This window comes from Struthio camelus, chromosome 1 (assembly GCF_040807025.1).
Source record: "Struthio camelus isolate bStrCam1 chromosome 1, bStrCam1.hap1, whole genome shotgun sequence".
Taxonomy (NCBI): domain Eukaryota; kingdom Metazoa; phylum Chordata; class Aves; order Struthioniformes; family Struthionidae; genus Struthio; species Struthio camelus.
The window spans coordinates 211,961,859-211,985,173 of NC_090942.1; the positions used below are offsets into that span (position 1 = coordinate 211,961,859).

The following is a 23,315-nucleotide window of genomic DNA, read 5'->3' on the forward strand; positions in this document are numbered from 1 at the left end:
GACTCCACTGAACAATGTTTTCCTGTGATACTCTCCATCGTAAATTTTCTCTCTGTCCTATACCCTTGAAATCATCCTCAGTCTTCTTCCCTCTCCCTAATCACAGCATCTCTCAGTTTTCTTCATCTAGCTCTTCTCTTTCCTGTATGGGCCTATATGCGTTAATCAGTTGCTCTTTCCTTAAAAGAACCTTTTTCACTGACAAATCATCATATAATTATCATGAAACCAACAGCATGTGAGTTCTCTACTGCACTCAATGCAATAGTAGCATTTTGCATTACATCCAAATGCTTAGCGCTTAATACTTTGAGGCATGCAGCCTAGCTTTGCCTATTATTATTACAAAGAATAAGAGTTTTTGTCACCTCTTGTCTCCATCTCAGAGGACACGACTTCTCTGTACTGCTACGCTGCTAATGGGTGATCCTTCAGAAAGGAGAGCACTTGAAGGAACTGAGAAATAAGCCCTGCATATGCTGCCTTGTAAGGCTTCTTTCAGTGAGTTTTTCTTGTTACTGGAGTTTTACTGCAGTATTAATTCCATGTATGCAGTTCTACCAATGGCAAGTGTTAAAAAAACCCAGGAATTTTATCCTTCTTCATCATATAATCACGAGACTGGCTTAGAAATGATAACAGGTAGGAAGCTGCTAATGCTGGATCCTTTTTATGCAACTTTGGGCTTTTGAACGTTAAGGGTCACGTTTTCAGGCTATTTTTCATAAACCTAGGGACTAAAAATTTGCTTTATGTTTTCCAAATGAAAGCTGTAAGAGCTGCATTTACTAATATGACTTAAAAAGCTACTGCCTTTTAGGAAAAAAAAAACCCCGTGAGTTCCATGATAAAATTGCAAAAGCTGATGGGAGTGCACGTGGGCACTGCAAGCCCATCTTTTCTCCTTTTCTAACCAATATTTCAGTGTCACTAGACAAGTACACACAGGGACAGACCAAACAAGCTGCACTGAGTGCAGTGAGGCAGGAGCTGAGCCCTGCTCTTCTTTCACTTTTCTGGCTGAGCGTCCTACCAAAGGATGTAAGGGAGGGTACAGGATGTGCTTGCAAAACCCCCAGGTTGGCAGTGGGGTGCAACCCATGTCGCACTCTGCCTCTTGGAAAAACCTCACAAACATCAGCATATAATTGCGGTCAGTGAGATGGTTCCTGGACTGCCAGAGGATTTCCAAGTGAAACCCTTTACGAACCTTCAGAGGCGCGTGTTTGACTGATACTCTAGTATCAAGCTAATTCTATGTGGCAGAGCAGCCCAAGGAACATGAGGCCTAAAGAGGGCCTATTTTATATGAGCCCAATTTTTCTATTCTTAGAAGCACTTTACAACACATTGGTAACATTTAGCTCTCTGGCCTAGACAGGGAGACACTCCAAGCATCCAGCCCCTCTTATGTGATAGGATCCTAAAAGCTATATTTGTTCATAAGCTGCAAATTGATAGCAGTAATATGCTGAAGCACAGCATAAAGGTTTATTGCTAGATATTTATCATTTGCTAGATATTTATCATCAGACGCACAGAGCATGGTTTTACTCTGGCAACTGACTCCACTTCCATCCCTCCTGGGGGTTTTACCCACCCACCCCTGGCAGCTACCAGCATATGGGAAATCAGCCAGTCTGTTTGTGTGTGAAGACAGGAGCCCCCAGCCTGTAATTTGCAGTGGCATGATTTACTCTGAATGCTTCCCAAAGACAACAAGGCTTACATAGCTACAGCACTTTCTTAATGGGATTCTACACGCCTCCACACTCTCTGTTAATATGGTAAAGCTAGCACAGTCATGGGAAAGATACCTAACGTCTCTTCTGGTTTGTGCACATATACAGCAAGATATCAGCTGTGTTGCCATGCTGGCATCACTGCTGCAGGTGGGAGCTAGGAAGAGGCTCTCCAGCCTTTGGAGCGGAAGGTGGGCTTTGCCGGTCTGGTGGCAGGCATGTGGAGCGCTGCTATGCGCTGCATCGTTCATGGAGGCAGCTGGCTCTCCAGCTAAGCATTTGCAGTTGCAACTCAGCTTCCACAAAAGCCCAAGTGCAGCAAATAAAGCTGGTGGATCAGTTGTACACAGGATATTTGCTTCAACGGCCTTTAAACCTGCAAGGCGCTGCACAACCCGTAGGTGGTCAAGCCTTCGTGGTGCATCCTTGTGAGCTGCAGATGCTCAAGGTATTTAAGCGGTTACATGGGGTGACACGGCATCAAAGTGCTTGGGCTTTGGTTTGTCTGGTTGTGTGGAGCATTCCCATATTATGAAAATATTACAGCACTGTGCTCCATCATTCTGGAAGCCTAAAACTTGAAGGGAATGGATACTTTTCACAGTAGCAGAAATTGGAGAATTTTTGTCTCTTCAGTCCTCAGTCAAAAGGAGGGGTCCAACTCTGTTCTTCTTCCTATTAGTCAACCCACGGCACTGACAATAAAGTCAACAGAGGTTGCTTTGGATTTTTCCCAGCCAAGAGAAGAATTTGGCTTCTCTAAAAAGCATGCATCTCGAGAGATGATCCCTGCAAGCAACACTTCACAATTCCAGATAAATATTTATCCAAAATAAGCTAAGCTATGTTACCATTAGCTCCCACTGCCTGGTTCTGGTGCTCAGAGAAAAACAGTCTAAAAAATCCAGTCTGTAGCTTAAGTAACAGTATATGATGAATTAGCTGAGTAAAATCAAGCCATAAGGAAAATAAAAATAAAAGCAAAATATTCACCTCCACTCCAGTACATATATATATATACATATATATACATATATATATATAATGTCTTCACAACAGATTAATGCAGTACTTACTCTGAGTGACATAAAGGCCCTCTGTTGACTTATCTTCGTGCCCATCAAACTCCCTGCTGGCTAGCTGCCTATTGGCAGTCTCCAGTCGTTCTGCACAAAACAGGAAATACTTTAAGTATAAATATATGTATATAAAATTGTAGGCCAACCAAGAAAATAAGATGCATGCCAGTAGCGCAGTATAAATAGACCCTCTGAAGGGGGACATTAAAATGGAGGCTGACACATGCATAAAAGATGAGGCCCCCAGACTTCTTCCATGAAGCTGCGTCTTTGAGAATGGCTTGATTTACAGAAGCCGGGGGAAAAGCCTCGGCCTCCCGTGGCAGACTTGTCTGAGCAGTTCATTTTTCACACTGCAAAAAGCGTGCACTGCATTTGCAACCTGAGTTTCTCTAGCTTTGGGTGGCAAACGGTGCTGGCACCCTCCTCCCCGTGAGAGCAGCGGTGCTCCAGGGACTGCCCAGGTGCGGAGGCGCCCACGTGCTGCACCAGGTCTCTCCCGCGTGCCCGCCAGGAACACAGGCGGTTTTCCGCAGCCGTCCCCCATGCGGGGAGACCTTCCCCTGGGAATGGCCGTGACCAGAGAGATGCGGCTCCCTTTCCACATCACGGACAGCACCCCGCTGCCCCCTGCCCTCAGGTGCCCCTGCCCCTCCAAAAACACCTGCCAGACTCCTCAAACTGCTGCGAAAAATATGAGCCATTTTTCAGAGGGCATCTCACCGGACAAGGAGACACCAAAGCACACCCATCAGGGTGATGGCTCTACTAATTTTACATGCTTTTTATACTAAAAAGAGATACCTTTGACAATGCGATGTGTACTGGTTAGTGAAGGTACCCAAGTCTGCGATTTATGCATGGTTGCACTGTACTGCGACTTGCTGTTCAGCTCACTAGAGCTTGACTCGACTTGCGGACTGGTGCTCTTGCAGCCAGCCCAGTATCAGAAGTGTTAAACCCAAAGGCAGTGTTTGCGGCCGTCTCACATTTTGCCAGAGGATTTGTTTGTGACCAGGGGGATGAGAGCAGCCTCGCCTTATGTCAGTGAGCAGCGCCTGATCGCTCAAGTTTATCTAAAACATGTGTGAAACGCTTCTTCTAAAGCCTGCTACTTTGTGAAAAGTGAAACGTCCTGTCAGTTGGGGCAAAAAACATCCAAAAAAAAAAAAAATACCAAGCAAACAACATACCGCGGAGATCCCTGTTGAAATCGTGGAGACGCCTAATTTCTCCTTCGAGTTTGTTTCTCATAGCTTTGTCCAGAGACTCCCTCTTAGTGGTGGTCTTCACCAGGCCCTCATAAGCTTCCGAAATCCTCTGAATCTCTATTTCAAACTGAAAGGAGAGAGACCTCCCGTTAAAGCCGGGCAGGAACGCGTGCCGTGCCGCCGCTGGCCGCGAGGCGCTAAGGAAACGCGCACAGTTGCGTGGGCTCTATTCGCTCCTAGAAGGGGTTGTAGGAGACAAGATTTCTTATTCTGCCACTAGGGAGGGCTCCCCGATCCAAAGCACAGCTCTAGCGCTACCTGCCACTGTAAACGTTTTAGGCTAGACTCTCACCTCCTTTCAGTTGCAAACTATCGCGGTCCACTCATTTTTTATTTTTTCTCCCCTTGACTGAAGACTGCTATATAAAAGAAGACTCTCTATTATAGACAGCACCTGTTGTTTTGGGTTTTCGGTATTCCTGAATTTATCTCCTTGAAATCCAGCAAATTGCTCGCTGCCCCGTTTGCTGGGCAGGGTAGTACAGAAACAGCCTTGAGCTTGTGAACTTGCATCGGAAACCGCAACCCCAAAGACTGACAGGAGCAGAGCCACAGGGAGAGCTTTGTGGTTCAGGTTCATCAGCTCCAACTTCTTTACCAAGCTAATCTCACATGAAACGTTGCCGCTTGCTTGAACTCGATGCTGCCATAGCCATCAGCACTGATGGGGGAATCTGCTCCTATATGCCTGGCCCTTGTGTTTGTGGAGAAAAGCTTGATAATGCATAAGCAAGAGGAATAACTGAAAAGCAAGAGATATATCCAACTCCCCACCACAGCCTTTTTAATGCTTGTGCTTTTTCAACCCCTTGCATCAGAGATGGGACAAACTCACGATCTGCAAAGCCAGGGTGCAAAGCCACCCCTGCTGACTGTAGAAGGCAAGCCCCTCACCAAGGCCGATTAAGCTTTCGGTTTAATTTGCCAGCTGCAGTGCTTACAAAATAAGAGCACATATATTGTCAGTCACATATATTGTTTCCAAAGGCATCTGCAACCAGCTTAAACCAGCCAGCATCTGCGTTTCTCCGTAACGCCGGGTGCCAACCTGGCTGGAGCTAAGGCCTGTGAGTTCACAGCTTCTCCCAGCCACATGGTGGGGCAAAGCCAGGCAGAGTCATGACGTGTTAGAGGCTGGGAAAATTGAGTTATCCTCTTTGATTTTTGCTTTCAGTTTGCTCAAACACAAAGGCTTAAACAAATGACAAGATTCAAGGCCCAAAGAAACCAGTGACAGCAACAGCTTCTAATTAGCCCCTAAACTTGCCAAGTATCACATCCTATATCTCAAACACATGGTGATTTACCAGTGAACATGTATTTCACACACATACATGCTGCTTCCCTATATGCTTGGTATTAAAAGGTACCACAGACACATCAGTTGCCAACTAGCAATTCTCCAGGGCTCAGAGAAAAGCTGACCCCATGGCACTGGCCTGTAGTCTATGTCCTAAAACTCTTTCTTACGTGAAAAACAAATGATTATTTTGACTTTTCACTTTTTTTTTTTTTTTTTAAAGTAGGAGCTCCCTGAAGCGCTGGTACATTTTAGCTAATTACATTTCAGAAAAGTAGGTCCTCCGTCCCCACTCAGCTGACACACAACAAGATACCAGGTATGCTCTGACTATGGGGACAGCACATTCACAGGGAGGATGAATACATCCTAACGGCATTGCTCTAAGAGTTGTGCAATGCATGCAAAGATTTTTTTTTTTTTGGCATCCTTTCTTGTACTCAGAATGATCGGCAATGAATTCATTTCCCACCAACAGCAAAGCAGGCTTAAAAAATAACCTGATCTAGGATACCTGTGTTCAAAATTCAGCCTAAATCTTATGGCTCAAACAGAGTTGACCAGTGTTTTTCTTCCTCATATAGGTAATGGCACAAACTTGTAGGAAGCCTCATCAAAAAGTCTGCTCTTTTGTGAGAAATTCTTTTTTTGTGTGTGTGAATTGTCTAGAATCAAAACAACCTGTCAACTATTTACTCAAATAACAGCAGGCAACCACGTCTTCCTCTACCACAGTGATCTGGAAAGACAAACATGGAGCGTGAAATTCATCAGACAGTCAGAGATCTCAAGGCAAGAGGCGTCTTTCTAGCGCAGTCTTTGCCACAACACAAAGTACCGTGCTCCCGAACCCCGTCGGCACACAGAAGAGCCAAGCCTCCAGGTTAATTTAAAGGTGTGAGACGGACGTTCTGGCACACCATAGTGGAAGCTGTTCCAAAGTTAAGTATACTCATACTTTTACTATACCTTAATTCCTCTTTGAGTTGAATTAAACTGATTTCAGCTATTTTCTCCTGCTATGTTTTTTTTTCTTTAGATCAATGTGACCTCTACTAGCAAAAGCCATCTATATTGAAGATTGTATTTCTATAGTCTAGAGTCTACAGAATATAGCATGTAGGCTATATTCAAGCTACCTCACACCGCTCCCCTTGAGCATTTAAGCAAACTGAGCTTGTCTAAATCTCTTACTGAAAGAAAGTTTTAGCTGAGCTCTTATCATTTTTAAGGCCACTTCCTGAATCCTGCTCAGCTGCCTCATCTCCATGGAGCCTCGCGCTCAGCCGGGTGCCCGACGCCTGCTGTTTCCTACACCCCCTCCCGTGCAAGCCTCCACCGCCACAGGACTCCTGCTACGGAAAGTTGCTATCGCTGCAAGGCAGATTTGCTGGCACAGCAGGGGTTTCCATAGCCCCTCGGTTCTGTCGAGTGCTGTTGGTTAAAGCAGGGGCAGCCACTTTTCCCAGCATTTCCCAAAACATATCACCATGCAAGTCTCCTCCGGCCCAGATGACAGGGACTTGCTGCAGGAAAAGGGAAAGGCTCCATCAGCACCGAGCAAAACTGAGGAAGGGAGGGCAGAAGAAGATCAACAGAGCAACGATCAAGGATAATGATAAACCGTGCTTGTGTTTCTCTGCGGCTCTGTGATTTTCTTTCCCTTCTACTAAAAAAAAAAAATTATCTCTTCTCTCCCTCGTAACTCTTAGCGCCAGCCTACTCAAACAACTCACACAACACGATGCTGGAGGGCACCAGTCTAGCATGGCAGTTAAACTTCAGTAAGGTAACACTGTCAAAAACAAAAAAAAAAAAAAAAGAGAGAGAAAGCAAGGCACAGAAAAGCAAAAAAAGAAAGGAGCACACAACTCCCCCAGATCTTTTTAGGTAAGAAAATCAGACAACAGCACAGGGATTAATCACTACCTTGTACCTCTCTGCAAAATGTCTATTCAGACATGACTTCAAATTTGACAGCCTTACGGTTGATCCCTTCATACTAATGCCCAGGGAGCTCTCTTATGTCATGCTGATTCTCTTTCTCTAATTTCTTCTCCTATTCTGTTATGAATAAAACGAGAGGGAGGATTGCCCTACCTATAGTAAACTTTGGTTAAACAGAGACAAAAAAAAAAGTACATCTTGTGAATCTTTCACTTCCTACAATAGGGAAGAGCTTGCACATCCACAGTACATAATTTAATTCACTGTTATGTTTTTAGAGGGGATGTACAGCTATAACTGTGGAAACACAGGAGCCTGCTACAGGCATTCAAACACAGAAAAAAATGTCAAAGAAAGGATAATGTGTGCTAAGGTTTTGGTTCAGGAAATTTTCCTGAAGAAAGAATGCGCTCGAGCATGTGTTTCCCTTTAAGAATCTGCTTACATTCCACTGAAGTCAATGGGATTTGAGTCCATGTTCTGTTGACTTAAGTGAGACTTCAGTCCACACTCAAATACCTTTCTGCGGGTGTCTGATGCAACAGACTCCTAGGGCATCCAAGATAAAGAGAATGCCGTTTCTAAGACAGCAAAAGAAAATCTGAGTATTTTTAGGGCTTCATACTCAAATATCTTTTACCGAACAATGCAGTTTTGTAAAATTAGTATCTGGAGTATTTATTTTTGTCCAGAAAGGCCACAGAGAAGTCAGCATTAAAATCTTCACAGATATCTTCACAAGTAGCTAACACTGCTGCAAAAATTTCTCAACTAAGTTTAGGAAATTCTGTGACTATAGCAGTAAAGTCATCTGCTTGCAGAGGAGGACGCCGCAAAGAAGATAACAGCTACAAAACAAGAGGGTTTTTTTCTAACCCATCTGAACTTTCTGGTCACAGATTTTCCCAAAGCTGAGGTCTGGGGACATTGCCTTTCAGAGCTCCTCTCTTCCCACAAACACCCTGATCCAACGCAAACACAGGACATTTTAACTCCTGTTTAGAGTCCTAATTTTGCAGGGAAAAGACCTGCAGCCTAAGCCCATTTGCGTATAAGTTGTGGGAAGTCATACATGAAATAGTATTGTAGGAGCCTAAATAATTTGTTTGGTGTAAGCTCTGTGAATCAAAAGATAGCAGGTTTGGGGAGCATCTCTGCTCTGACTTCAGTGCGCTTTGATTTTTAAGAAACGTTATTTTGTTTGATTTCATTTTTCACTCTTGTCTTCCCTCGTCACTCCAGGCAGTGAGCGAGGCATCGCTCTTCTCCACTGGACGTGCAAAGTGTGCATATAAAAAAGAGGGTGCAGGATCCCTCTGCAAAGGGCTTCTGGGCAAAATCTTTATCAAATAGTTCTTTCAGATAAGCTGGCAGTACTCTTTGAACCAACATGTTTAGACATGAGTGTCTACGGTCAACTCTTAGAAACCCACCCAGCGGTCACTGAGAGCCTCTGTGACAATCACATTAACAAACTTCGAAACAAGAGTCAACCCCACCGCAGGCCGTTGCACTTTCCTAAAGAGGGTGGAGCATAATTGTAGCATACTGTGTTGAACAAGACTGCTCAGGACACATTTGGCTCAAATGCTCCTTGCATGCAGCGCTGCTTCTGTGCCAAGCCTAAGTGGTGCAGGACGCAGCAGCAGACCCTGCCCCATAGAGGCTACTCCTGCAAGGCTGATGCTGAAGGATGGAAGGGCAAAGTCTCCAGTAGAAGCACACCTGACAGGCTGCCCTGCCGTTGCATCCCCAACGGCAGAGGAGGGCACAGGCCTCATGCCATGGGACTAGACATCTGGGACCACCCTGGAGGGGCAGCAGCTACAGATTGCCACCACCATGCCACCGGTGCAGTGACATGAGGCAACCTGGCCATGCGGACCAGCTTGTAGATGTCAACTGAAGCAGTGCCAAGACAGTTGCTCTGCCCGTGGTTGCCCTTCACGTACCTTCTGCAGTTTATCCGCCTTCTCATAGTAGCCCTCCAGCTCCTGCCGTAGCACGTGGTTCTCCTCAGAGAGCATCTCCACCATCTGCTGTGCTCGCTCCACGATGGCGAAGGCGTCTGGCGTCAGCTGCTGGCCCGGTGGCGTGCCCGGCGCGGGCTGGGCAGCGACGGGAGCCGGAAGTGGGGGCAACGCGCCTGAGAGCAGGGGGCCGGTGGCAGAGGAGGCCTGTGAGGACATGGGGCTGTGCTGCTGCGCTGGCGCCGACAGGAAAGGTGGTTGGCATTGTCGGCTGCAGGGAAGCAAGCGCAGGGGGAGGCATTAGATCGGTGCATCCTCAAAAATGCACTAAGCAGCTAGAGAGCAAGAGTGTTTGCATAGTTTCTATATGGTTTATTAACAGGATTATTACTGTATGGTCATGATTCTGGTCTCTAGTCGGTACTAAATAACAAATATCACAGCAGTAACCAGGTAAATTTTCTCCTCGCCCATTCTTGACAGCGATGTATATATTTGGCACGAAAGGATAAAAGAAGTGCTGAGCTGAAAATAGCTTTTTTACCTACGTGCATGCTAACACTGCAGCACTCTGCCAGACTCCCTCTCCCCTACCTCGCCACAAACCCCAACACGGAGAAGTTGAAGCCCATGGACTCTAATGAGACACAAAGGATGTGTTACTCACCCTTCAAAAATCAGTCCCTGCCTGCTCGTCTCTGCCTGGAGCGAGCAGGGAGGCTGATGGGCTGAATTAGGAGACGAAAGGAAGTGACAGGAGTGAAGCAGTGTCCCTGAATAGCTTTAGCAAGGAGCAAAGAGAAGGGCTGCTGCAGAACCACTGGCTGGACAGCCCTGATCAATCACACCGAACAACGAAAGCCATCTTACAGTGCAAGATCTCATTATGTCACTCGACAGCTAATGGCATCCATCACCCGCCCCAGTCTTGTATCAGGGAAGGTTAAGAAGCAAGCTAGTCACAGTCTATGCAAACCTATTTGTGGGCTAGGCTTTCTGACAGCGGAGGGCTCTTTAATCTATCAAAGAGAGTCATCACAAAGTTTGCAGTGGTTGGAGAATAATGCAGGAACACATTTGAAGACTGAGGATAACCCTGAGGCTGGCATCCGGTTGTGACCTGAGTACCTCACATCTGTCCTGCATTTCACAACGCCCTGCAAGCCAGAGAAGTGAGATCATCCCTACTGTAAAAAGGATAATTCAGGGCAGAGAAGCTCAAAGCTTGTCTATACCAGACCCCATGCCACTCTCCACGTACTTAACCCTGCCCACAGTACCAGAGGCAGCCTGGAGATCCAATGAGGTCAACCTGAACCTCTGAAACTTTGCCAGGGTAAACAAAGCCATGCAGCCCCACGGTGCAGAGGCTAAGCTATTCCTTGGCCTAGCTGCCAAAGCCAGCATGCATAGAGCTGACTCAGATATTTCTGCACCGCGCAGGCCTAAGTGACACAACCTTGGCCACACTGGACACTTGTGTCAGAGCAGGAACCTCCCAAGCCCTACACTAACATCTCAGGGTCAGCCCTATGGCAAATAGGGCTGATCCAAATGTCTCTCCTGACACCATGGCCTCCGTCAGCCCCTTTCCCCCATACCCATGCTCTACCTTGGGCCAACGCTGCTCCTCACTTGTCCAGGCTGTAGGTCAGTGCAGGGAAGTGAGACAGCCAAAATCTAACCCATGGAAAAGTAAAAGCAGTCCATTTTCAGCTAGCTCAGATCCATGCCTCACTGGCCTTGCCACATGAACACAACAGTGTCAGCTCCAGGAACAGGAGGGGAAACAGGGAGCCAGGCTGAACGGTCAGAAAAGGGGAGGCATTATAGAAGCCATAATGCAGAGATGCTGAAGGAGTTGACAGTGGAGGGCTCTTTCATATGTCATGTAATAGATTGGAGCTTATCAAAGAACAGAACCCAGTTTGCAATGGCTACAAAATGAGCCAGCTGCTTAACGCCACCTGCTCTTCCACACCTGAAATCTTGCAATCAAGCACTTTCTAAAAGTAATATTCTAGCTTAACGACAAGCTATTAGGCTTGCTGTCGGCATCACTGCCTTTATTTCTGTACCCTATGCCAGGCAGGAGATCTAACTACAGGATGTATTTACCCCATTTGGTCTCACAAATCTTTGAATGATATTTTTTTATACAGGTAATTTTGTGCTATATAAATACATAATAAATATGATTACTGCTGTCTTCAGAGCCTACACAGTTTTCTCAAAGTGGGTTTTTCAAAAGCTCTCCATGTTGGCCTAATTCTACTCCCAATGATAATAACCTGTCACTGTCTTTGATTGCAGCAGAACAAAATGAAAAGTGAATGCATTTTTAAAATCCTACCTTAAAAGCTAACATCTCTACTCTAACAAGCTTGTTACCATTGAGTCACACAATGGCTAAGAAAGCTGGCAATTCAGCAATATTTTCTGTCCAAACAGATGCAAAACAAATATAGCCTTTGCAGCCCCCAGAATGAAAGAGCATACAGAGTCTAGCATGCCCATCCTGGCCCTCTTTCTCTGCCCAAAACAGCCGCTTTGGCACAGAAAAGGACTGAAACGGAACGAAAAGCAGCAATCAATCAGCCTATGACCACCCCAGACTCACATGCTGCACCCTGTCAATACGCACTTCAGCATCTCTCTCGCGTGGGCTCCCTGCAGCAGCTGGCTTTGGCCAGCCCTGCCCATGGAGCCACCTACGTGGCATTTGCTTTGCCTTGAGTCTGCTTTTACCAGCCCATCGTAGACGTCCCGAAGGCTCTGTCTCCACCGGTAAAGTAGACATTTGGGCCAGCTGAGGAGTGCAGCACGGGGTCACTCCCTGTGGGCAGCGTGGACATACCAGCCAGGCTAGGAGAGCTTGATATCAGGGACCTTCTGGGCTAGGCACCCCAGGAAGACCCTTAAGTGTATTGTTTCCCTGGTAGAGATGCAGCTTAATTACTTAGGAGCTAAACTTCTACAAAAAGTGAATAAAACTTTCCCAAGGATAATAAGCCGGGGAAGTGCTGTATGACACCTATGGCCACAGAACCTGTTGTCACTAAGAAACATTGCAGAGCAGGAAAGCAAGAGGAAAGGTAAACACTCCTGAGACTACCTGCTGCATTGACTTCATCTTCATGTTAATATTTTTTATATCGTAATCTCCTCTAGATCATCTTCTATTTACTATTTCACAAACACATGAGCCCCTGCTGAGGAAAGCGTGAAGTACCCACAGCGGGCAGCAGGTCAGCTTGCACAGCTATGCTGTATTTCTGCCCTGTTACCGATGGTAAAAACTCTCCTCCTGCTGGTCCCCACTCCCCCACCCCATCCCGGCAGTATACAACCCAACAGTAATGCCAGGACACAGAGAAACAGGAGAAGGAAAACTGCAGCAGATATGCAAAACCCCCCTTGCTGGACAGCACACTACCTGGGGCCAAGACCCAGCCTGACCCACAAGAGACGAAGTAACGTCAGCAGGGAGAAGACGCTGCAAGGGATCTTTTTTCTGTACTGAGTGCAGCGGGTAGCAACGATTTGCCCCTGTGCTTGACACTGCCTTAGCAGGAAGGAGGAGCATTGCAAGGGGGAGCGTATCCCATCAATTTGGTATGTTGGACTGCATTTTTTTTTTTTTTTCAGCATCAGTGGTATCACCAGAAAAGGAGCGTGCCCACTTCGGCATTAACTTCCCAGGCGATGTATTTGACCAGCAAGGCCCTCAGACAGTATTTAGGGAAGTCCAGGGCTGCAAAACAAAGGGGGCCCTCATTTCCCCTGAAATTCTCTGAAAGCAGAGAGTCCAGGGACTCCAACGCCAGATCCCCAGGCACCAGTAGCATCTGAGAAGTTGCTCCAAGCTCTCAGCCTTGCCCTCCTCTGGAGTTCATTGCTTTTGTGGACAATAATAAGCCAAACTGAACCAAACTGCTGGAGACACGGGCACAGGCTTTTTCTGTCACCTTAGCTGCTGGGGACTGTAACGCTGGAGGGCATGTGGGGCAGTGACAGGCAGGAGCTTCTTCCCCTAAAGGAGCTGGACCTACAAAAGGATATACGCCACTGGCTGAAATACCTGTGCCAATGGACCCATGTGACAGACGGGCAAGAAATCAGCTTCTGATTTTGGGTGCTGATCACTTGTACACATCTTCAGGATTAGAACATTTTAATCCAGGGAAATTCCTGATACACTCAAACTTCTCAGAGTTCAGGGGGATGAGACAGCCCTGGGTTACGGGTCGTCAGCAGATGTAACCTAATACGAGAGCCATAAGGGCTCTTCTAGAACGTAGCTGCTTGGCTCCGGTTCTCAACTCCACAGCCATGAAATCTAAAGCATGCATCTCCCTCCGCTCCAAAGATATCCTGCAAAATGTCAGCCAAGTTTAAACCGCGGCAGTATTGCTTTCCAGAGCCTGCAAGCAAACCAAAACAATGCTTGTGCAAGGGCCGAGTGGACGGAGGAGTTGTGTGGGGTGCTCAGGAGGAGAGCTGAGGGAGATGGCAGGGTGCCAACGGGCAGTTCTCACTGGGGTTGAGTCCTGCTGCAGCCCCTCAACCAGCTGGCTGCTAGCTGTGGGGCCAGGCCCTTGTTTCAGCATCGCCCCAGGGTGGTGCCGGCCTGGGAAGTGGTGCCAGCCTCCATGCACTTGGTCGTGAACCCCACTCTCCCCCCAGCACCTGCGGCCAGGGCCACCACTGCCAGGAGCAGGTAGGAGCCCATGACTACCATGGAGATTGGGCTGCTCCAGGCGCCCACGCCCAGCTCCGCCAGGGAGAAGCAGATGTGTTCAAGTTAGCCGTCCACCAAAAACGTGGACGTGGTTCATCCAACAGCACCAAATTACCTAAGATAAGATTACGTACATTCCATGTGAAGATAAGGAAAACCTTTTTTATTATGAGGGTGACAGAGCACCGGAATAGACTGCCCAGAGAGGTTGTGGAGTCTCCATCCTTGAAGATATTCAAGAGCCATTTGGACAGGGTCCTGGGCAATCTGCTCTAGGTGACACTGCTTGAGCAGGGGGGTTGCACTAGAAGATCCCCAGAGGTTCCTTCCACATCAACATCTGTGATTCTCTGAAGAGGACAATGATTTACACCAGATGGAGACTCAGCTCCTGGCTGTACCCTCCTAATTTACCTTCTTGAGAGCTTTCCTTCCGACACTGCTCATAACGCAAATCACGGGAACCATCTTTCCCAGTGATCCCTCATTACCAGAGACCGTTTCAGGAGGCCACCAGGTCCACTGCACCATGCACTGAGGCACTCCTGCCAGGTCACAAGCCATGCCCTTTTCTTTATGGTTCCCAGAGTGTAAAAGCTGGCAAGAAACCCTTCCGATCCTGCACTTGTCAGGGACTGGAGGGTTTTGGGGGTTTTTTGGGGGCTTGAAAAATTGAATGATACAGAACGTCACGAACAGCGGAGCAAGTGAATGTCACTTGCAACGCCAAATGTGCTTGGCCAGCGTTTGCAAATGCAGCCAAGCAAGCTGCACCTCTTCAGTGCATCTGACAGCTCGTCTACACTAAAAGGTTTTACCAGGACAATTAATTCAGCTAAGTGCGAGTTTTACCAGGATAATTAATTCAGCTAAGTGCGAGTGTGTTTGTCATTTCCAAAATAAAAGCCACAGCTGATTTTATGCAAGTAAAAGCCCAACTGTCTAGACAAAATTATTCTAGTACAAAGGTGAATTGCACAGATACAGATTTTCTCACTTCTTTGTGGGAAAAGCTTACACTAATATAACACAATTTATATTGACCTCTGAATCTAAACCGGAGGAGGTATACCTGTTTTTCTTTTTCATTATAAAGCAATGTAATTTGCTGTTGTATATAAGCCCTTTAAACACTTGCAGGAACTCCTGATATGGTACTTTTGGGAAATCTCAACTTCTAATCAATTTTACTTTTTCACATACACTTCAGTCTTTCTAGCTTTACACTAAGGAGTGAGGAGGGATCCCCTGTGTCTCCATTTTCCTCAATTACAAATCACTCTTTGAGCTACTAATGATTTGCATGCTGTAACAGCAATCAGGCACAAGATCTCGAAAGCATTTTCCATCTTGGAAATTGTACTAGTACAATCTACATCACTCCTTTTAAGTATGAGTAATAAACATTATGGGGTTTAACTGTGTCTGATTTTCTGTTTACTTGCTTCATTGTCCGAATTTAATTATGTAACTAATTGAGCCAAATGTAAAATCTGAGTGTATATGCAATAAAACCAACACAGCAATTCATCTTAACAAATCAACATCTGTAGAAATAGGAGAATTATAACATCAGCTTAGTTCACATCCAAGTGCTCATGTAAAACTCCAAATAAACAAAGGAATAAAGATTATCCTGAGTGTCTTTGGACTTAATATATTAAGAATAGCATTCTCAAATGCTTCTACTCTGCTTTAAATGTTGAATTCAGTTTGCATTAGAGGAGGTTAAAATCTTCCAGCCAAACACATTTTCATTCAAAATTATTCTTGTTAAAAGCATGATACGGTGGTATATTATGTTTTTTTGATACTTCCTCAACACCTTCAGCAACGTTAGTGTTGAAAACTTAGAATTTTGGGGGGTTAGTATTATTTTAGCAATAGAGTTCAATTTACTTCTGTAATTCAAAATAGAAAGAAAAGAAAATAGTTAAGGTTTTAAGGATGGAGAGAGCAGCACAGAGAGAGAGTGAGCCTTTCCAGGGCCGTGTTATGAAGAAGAAAAGAGAACCTGTGGATACCCTGCTCATGGACTGCACTCATTAAGTGAGGTACAACTTGCTATGCAGCCTATGTAATGTCTTAACAATGATCCAAGTTCAACAAAGTACTTGGCTGTGGACCTACCTTCCTTGCTGTTCATTCAGAATGCAACAAGGCCCCCCACAACTTTAAATTTAGACATTGTCTTAATACACTTGTGGGACTGGAACCCCTGGGAGCAAGAACGACCATCACAGAGGACTTTTTTTTTTGGCAATTTGTAGTTGTGTGGAGGAACAAGAAACCCTGAGAGGACAATTAATCACAAACTCCACTTGCTGTTGACCACCAGGAAATGGTTTATACAGAAGTGTTATTGCTCTGTAAAATAGGTCCGTTTTAGGAAGCAATGAAAATAAAATGCCTGTAAGTGTTCTGAAAAGAAAAGTCCACTTCTGCACTGCTATATGTACAACACAGGCCTCTTCCCTACAGGGAGGATTTGCCAGTGCGGTAAGGACTTCATTTCCAGCATACCATGACATTTACATTCATAATTAAAATGTCCTCCTCTTACCTATTTAGCTTATCTTTCTCTGAACGGCTTGCCTTCTTTTGCCTCTAGGGCAGACTGGCCTAGTTCAGCTCTCAAAGATGGACTTCCCCTCACAACTTTACACATCTACAGCAAATGCTGCACCTGCGTCAGTGAAAAGAAACAAGCAACTCTGCGGTGCAAGTCTTTCAAGCTACCTTAGACTTACTTTTATCTCACAATGACAATAAAATGTTTATAAAAGTGCTTATTTATGTCCACTGATTGGGAGCCTTGAGTCTGGATGGTAACCTCACATTCTAGGTGTCTATCTGGTTTCAGGTACAATTTCAGCCGTCATGAAGCAGACTTTAAATGCTATTCTCTGTAGCTGTGGATAACTTAGTCCTAGAGGCATCAGTGATGTTGCTATGTGGGAGGAAGACAGGATCACGGAGAAGTCGGTAAGAGCAGTCTGCTGGTCATGGTGCAAGGAAAGATGGATATATTTTCCCATTATCAAATGCTGATATGGCCAGAAAGGGAGGAAGATTTTCCACAGTCAAGACATAAATGGAAGAAGATTTTCCACAGTTCACACATAGTCATTGTGGAATCCCCTGGCTTAACAAATAAGTAAAAGTTCCAGAATCTTGTAAACACAAAGGTTTTTTTCAAAACCTTTTTGCAGACTTGGACTCAAGACCCCAGAATTCACTATTGTTTGTTAGTGACGGAAAAACTTGGACTGACCTTGGGGAGCACCTACGTCAGGATTTGCAGGGGAAAATTTCATTTGCTTTGAAAAACTTCCTGAAAAAACAGTGTTAAACCCTGTTCTTCATAGTTAAGAGAGGGACAGCATATCATATTTCTTCTTTGCAGGGGTCCACGTTTAGTATAGACAGCGTTGCTAAAGCCTACTGGATTTTCAGCAAAGGAAAAGGTGCCTTCCTGAACCTCGTCTCCCTCCACGCTTCTAGAGGAAACAGCAGGGAGAGTAATACAGAAGGGGGGAGGCAGATGACATCGGCATCACTGAAACTGCTGGGATGGCTTCGTTTTTCTTTCATTTATGTTAATGAAAGATAGTTTAGATCAGAAGGACACACCATAAAGCTCCTCTGGAGTGCCTAGTGCTACAATCTTAAACAGCATCCAGGACAGCCTGCAGTCTTTCACACTTCCTACATCACTCATCGCTGTCAGCTTCCACATCACCTGGCGGTGTGGCCTTCTGAACAACGCTCAAGGTTGTGTTAAAGTTGCAAAGAAAAATCAGCAGAAGTCAACTTTGATGTTGGAGTTTAGGTACCCATCCCAGTGACATCCATCAGCTCTGCCATGCTGCCAAAGTACTGGTGTTATCAAAGTGCCTCAGAGCAATGAAAGGATTTCATTGTCACCCCTTCAGCAGCCACAGACATGTGGCTGAATGAGTAAATATAAATCGGTTATCTCAAAACAGCAGTAATGTAGGGCTTTTTTAATAAACAAATAACCAGAAAATCCACATACTATTCTGGCAGTTAAATATGAGCTTCTATATCCAGGCATAGATAGAAGTTCCGAGGCATACAAAAAATGGGATTATCTTTACAACGTTCCAAATCCATTATTCAGTTTTATACTTTAAAAACCCATAGATGAAACCATAATTAAAAGTGACTTAAAAGGTGCCTGCAGGAAAGACTTCTGCATGTAACAGCGAGTGAAGAATCCTCACCAGCCAGTGCTGTTTCCAGTTCAAGGCCTTATTCGCATTAAACGCACTTTTTATTAACGGTGCGGAGAAACAAATCATTCTAGACAAGAGTTACCAGGATCTGACAAGGGCCATGGGTAGCAATGGAAAGCATTCATCACTTGCATTGAGTGATCTGGATCACTGCTTAAGCTGGGCACAAAGAAATGATATGTACTTGAACAGATCCGAGTATAAGTTCATCCACCCAGGAATAAATATGGCAGGCTATAGTAAAAAGAAATTCTGTCATGGGCTGCAACTACTCTCACATGTCTTAATGGATAACGGGATGGATGGTGAGTTCCCAGGGTGACAATGTCTGAAATGGCAAGTATTTATGACATACATAAACAAGAAATAGTGAGCCACGTTGCAGAGCTGATACTACATCTGACTTTGCCTCCGGTTCAACTGGTACTGCAATACCGTGTGCTGTTCTCCTTTCCACAAGGAGAAAAAAGTTTTTGACAATAGTGAAAGATTTAAGGGGCTCCTGACTCTATCCATGTAACGCGTCGAAGAAGAGGGGAGGTGACCCGAGCATGCTGTTGAGCAGCAACAGGAGGGACACATATCTGATAACAGAGGCATAGCAAAATCCAAACTAGTAACTAGAAAACACAGACTAAAACTAAGATGCAAATCTTTGCCAGAAATGGCAATTAGCTAGTGGAACAAGTCTGTAAAGGCTGTGATGGATTCTCCACAGCAGGAAAATGTTTTAATCATCAGAACTGAATATTTTGCAAACTGGAGTTAATTCAGGGTGTCGTGCAAAAGACTAAATTAGATTATTTCAAGGTCCTTTGTAGCTAACAGTCTGTGCCTCTCTGAACATGCACCTAAGGAAAGTTAGCAAAGACATAATTCAAGAATAGCTACACTCTAGAAGCTAGCATCTAGGAAAGGAAAGGCTTTTTAAAGATTATTACACTTGGCCAAAACAAAGCATTCAGAAGTCATGAGTCAGGGCCCCAAGCATCATGCGACTGCCTTAAAAATAATGACACCTTAAAATAAGAATAAATATTGGTTTCTTTTCTATTTGTCTTCTGGTTTGTGGCCTTTTAAGCTTCAGGCTTCAAGCTCTGCTTTGCAATCGTGATATCCATAAAGCAGAGGTCACCAAATCTAATTTATGTGAAAGCTGAGATTCCTGCAGCATCACATGACTCTGCGAGGTCTTCAGGAAAATACCACATATCTGGAGATTTAGAGTAAAGTTGGGAGATTTGACAGCAGTGATTATAAAGGGAGTTTTCACTTAAAAGCCAGACACTTGGAAAAAAAAAAAAAACACACACACACCAAAAAAGCAAGTTAAGTAGCAGCTGCAGTTATTATATCCCCTTCAACAACTTCCTGCCAATATCTGCGGGTTTCTAGCCACATTTTCTTCATCACACGATGACTAGATGTGGGGGGGGGGGGGGAGGGGGGAGATTAGTGACCCTAGGTCTTTTCCATCCTTCATATCCATGGGTTCCTCTTCCAGATCAAGCTGCTTCAGGCTTTGCCCCTCTCTGTTATGAAAGGGGAGAAGCCTTTTGCACAGTGCCTGTGCTGAAGGTGTCTGGATGGGCCAGACAGGTACTGTCCAGAAGAGAGGAAGGGACATGCTGGGGTATGTGATTGCCATGTGACCACAGGTAAAGCTCTATTTCCATTAGCTGCTTTCCCTCCCTACCTCCAGGGCCTCCCGATTAGATGAAAGTTGGAACTTCTCACCTCACAGAAAAAAAGCATCTCCAAACCCTACTCTTCCATTAACATTATGAGAATGGGTAGCCCCCCAACATCATCTCTTTTATCAACATCTTCCTTCCCAGCCAAAGAACAAACTGAAGTCTTCCCAGAGCCCAGTTAAATGATAAAACTCTGAGTAATGGCAGAGGCACAGAAAAGCTGCTGTCCACCCGTTCATGTTGGGAAGTAACCGGACAGCTTAACACAGCCCCACAGCTCTCCTTGAGGGATGTTTAGCAGATGCCTCCTAGATTGGGCATCTTACTCATTTAATTGCAGCTTCTTCACTCCTTCACTTCTTCTCGGGAAGGTATGATGAATCCTCTAGCCAGAGAGACAGCTAACACCACCAGATAGCTAATCTATCTTAACACTCTTGATACAGATGAGTATTTGGGGAACAGGCAATTCTGTGAAATTGTATTTTAACCGAGAGCGTTCTAGACCTGGACGAGTCCGTCCTGTGAATCATACAACGAAGCACCAGAGCATGTTGGCTTTTGTTTAACGTAGCAGCACAAAAAGCCTTGCTGAAATGCACTCACAGAGTGGGAGAAATGAAAAGTGATGAGCACGTAGGGATTACAGCCACTTTCTAAAGGCTTTTGTCACTCAAATCTTCCCCAATAACAGAGCCGTAAGGGGAACCTGCAGTTCATGGGGCCAGTTACGAGCTGTGGCATAGCACAGGAGAAGAAACCAAATCAGTTCTTACCAATTAAGAACAAGCCTGGACAACACCAGTGCTGAGTATTTCGGTGTGCCCAACCATTTACTGTGAAAGGCTGGTGTCACTGCACCAAAAAAGCATCACAGAAGAAAGCCCAAGATGAGGAAGAAGACCACCACTTTGCTAGCAAGACCAAGAGTCTCGCTTCCCACACAGCCACACCTTCCCTGTCCACAGTCGTTTTGCAGGGCAATGGCACAAGATTCACAGAGCACAAGTGTAAATTCAAAGCATCTCTACCTGGGCATCAGGGCCCATAATCTATCAGATGCCATCTCTTTAGGTGTACCAAGGTGTCGTTAGTGCTCGCTGGCTGTGACAGAGAGTAAAACGTGGGCCAGTCACTGGTCGTTTCTGAACCTTAAGAAAACTTAGAAAATGCATATTATATTTAAAAGTTCTCAGTTTCACGATCTGACCTAATTTATTTTTGCATGCAAAGCCAGAAACGTTCATATTTATCCAGTTAAACTAGAGTCCACTTCATGGGCTAGTCCTGTATTTCAGTAGTGAAATGAAATACCATGCTGGGCCTCTGCAGAACTCTGTTTTTCATATTTTGTAATTCGCATGGAAGAGAAACATTTTGGAAATGAGATTTGGCCTACAGTATTTTATCTAAGAGTGCAAAGTGCTACTTTTGTGATTTCTAATTTCACCTAAGCCCCATATGCTCAAGAGCTTCAAAATCCCAAACTAAAAAAAAATCAGAAAACTCCATTTAAAGCTTAATTCTGAGCGAAAGAGGCATCTCTCTCTATTTCAGACCTTTCTTGTTATCAGTTGATACTTTCACCAGTGTGGTGAAATTCTTCCTTTCACAAAGAGGGCTATATAAAGTGTACACATCACTTACGTCCTACTTAAATCTTCCAAACAAAGCTTCCACGGGACTTTTATGGTGCTTGGCCCCTTGCACTGGGCCTCTGCATGAGAGCAGGTTTTATTCCAAGCACATTAAAAATAATCTTGAGTGTTTACTTCCTGTGAACCGATTCCTGAAAGCTGCTAGGATTCTGCCAAACACCGCAGATCCTGCTGAGATTTGCCTGCTCGGATGTGAAGGTAGAGGCTGGCCCCAGGCGTGACTTAATGGGGCTGCCAGCAGCCCGCAGTGGGATTACGTCGTCGGTGAGGGGACCACTCTGTTAAGGTGTTTTTCCTGCTGTACTTAAATTTAAATGCTTCTCTGGTTCATCCCACCACTCTTTGACTTCTTGGAATAATATTTTGCCAGCCTTGCTAGATTTGGAAGGCTTGGGTTGTCTCACGTGGAAGTCGGTGTTTTTCATTTTGGAAGTTGTCTGATTAGGCCTTTATTGACCCCAAAATCCCCAAAGGTTTTCTAGGCTTTGACTTGCTGCACAAGTTGGTGTCTGCATTTTTTTTCTTTGTCACAGCACAGGCACGGAGAAGAGGTGGAGCAGCTGCCCGCGTTCCCAGCCCCAGCTCATCCTTTCCAAAATTTTTAAGGCATAAAATCAGGGAGTGAATATCATAGCTTTCAGCACTTGGAAGAATTACAGTTTTGTTCCCAAATGGGCAAGTTTAGAGAGTTGCTTTGGCAAATATTACAAAATGGCTGGAAAGAGCACTGGGTCGCGTGCAGCGCCGGGTGCGAGCTCAGCTCTTGCTCCTCAAGGGCGCCCGCGCTGCCGCCTGCTGCGCCGTCCCTCCCGCCAGGGAACGCTCTTGGCGTTCCTCCAGCGAAACATGTGTTTTGATTACCAGCATTCGCTGTCCGGAGTTTGTGTAATTTTTCAGAGCAAAACGATATTTTTAAGAGCTAAGCGAAAATCTCTGTTTACGCTGAGAAACAACTATATGAACTTGACTCTAATGGGGTCAAGTTGAGGCTATGGTCTCAGGAAGCGTAACGGGATTCCTACAGTAATTCAGTATGCTAACAAACGTTTCGGCCCCCAGACAGATTAAGCACCACGTAAAAGGAGCTGGTTTGATTTTTTTATAGCTCTTGAAAAATGCTGATTCAATGAGCAAAGCACGTGTTCTGCTGAGTCCATTTAAAAATCCCTGCGGAGCCTGGTGTGCCATGCTGCATATCTAACGCCACCGGGCTGCATTGCCTGCTGTGGTGAGCCGGCAATGACGTTAGGTGAGAAATCTTGCAGGGCAGTTTGCAAACCTCTCCCAGATACCTGGGAAGCACGGCCAAGCCTGAGAAGTCCCTGAATTTTGGTGAAGCTTCACTCCAGCATCCACTTGTCCGTCACCTCAAGGACGCCAGCGGCAGTGGGGAGAAAGGTCCCCCCGGCTCGTGGCAGAGGGTGCTGCTCATTCCCAGGAAGGTATTGCAATTTGGCCCTCAAATGCCACCGCTGAGTGGACGCTCCCCACCAGGGTGTATTCTTTTTTTTTGACATGACAGAGAAGAAATATCCCTCCTGCCCCATACAGGAGCTCTGGAGAGAGCCCTTATATAGCAGAGGGAGCAGACACTCTTGAATTTGCAGACTTTTAAAGAAAAATTGAGGTATTGTCTTTCTTGTAGGTGCATTTC

General features: G+C 45.4%; 1 protein-coding gene across 5 annotated transcripts in view; it reads right to left on the reverse strand.

The window, feature by feature from the left end:
* AMOTL1 (angiomotin like 1) overlaps nucleotides 1-23,315 on the reverse strand; it is a 96,597-nt gene that overhangs the window by 26,484 nt on the left and 46,798 nt on the right. For all 5 annotated transcript variants that reach the window (XM_068930442.1, XM_068930445.1, XM_068930444.1 and 2 more), the window contains 3 exons: nucleotides 9,292-9,580; nucleotides 4,015-4,159; nucleotides 2,819-2,908 (listed from right to left, as the gene is read on the reverse strand). In XM_068930442.1, the coding sequence (XP_068786543.1) occupies nucleotides 2,819-2,908; nucleotides 4,015-4,159; nucleotides 9,292-9,580 (524 nt within the window). The remainder of the gene's footprint in view (nucleotides 1-2,818; nucleotides 2,909-4,014; nucleotides 4,160-9,291; nucleotides 9,581-23,315) is intronic.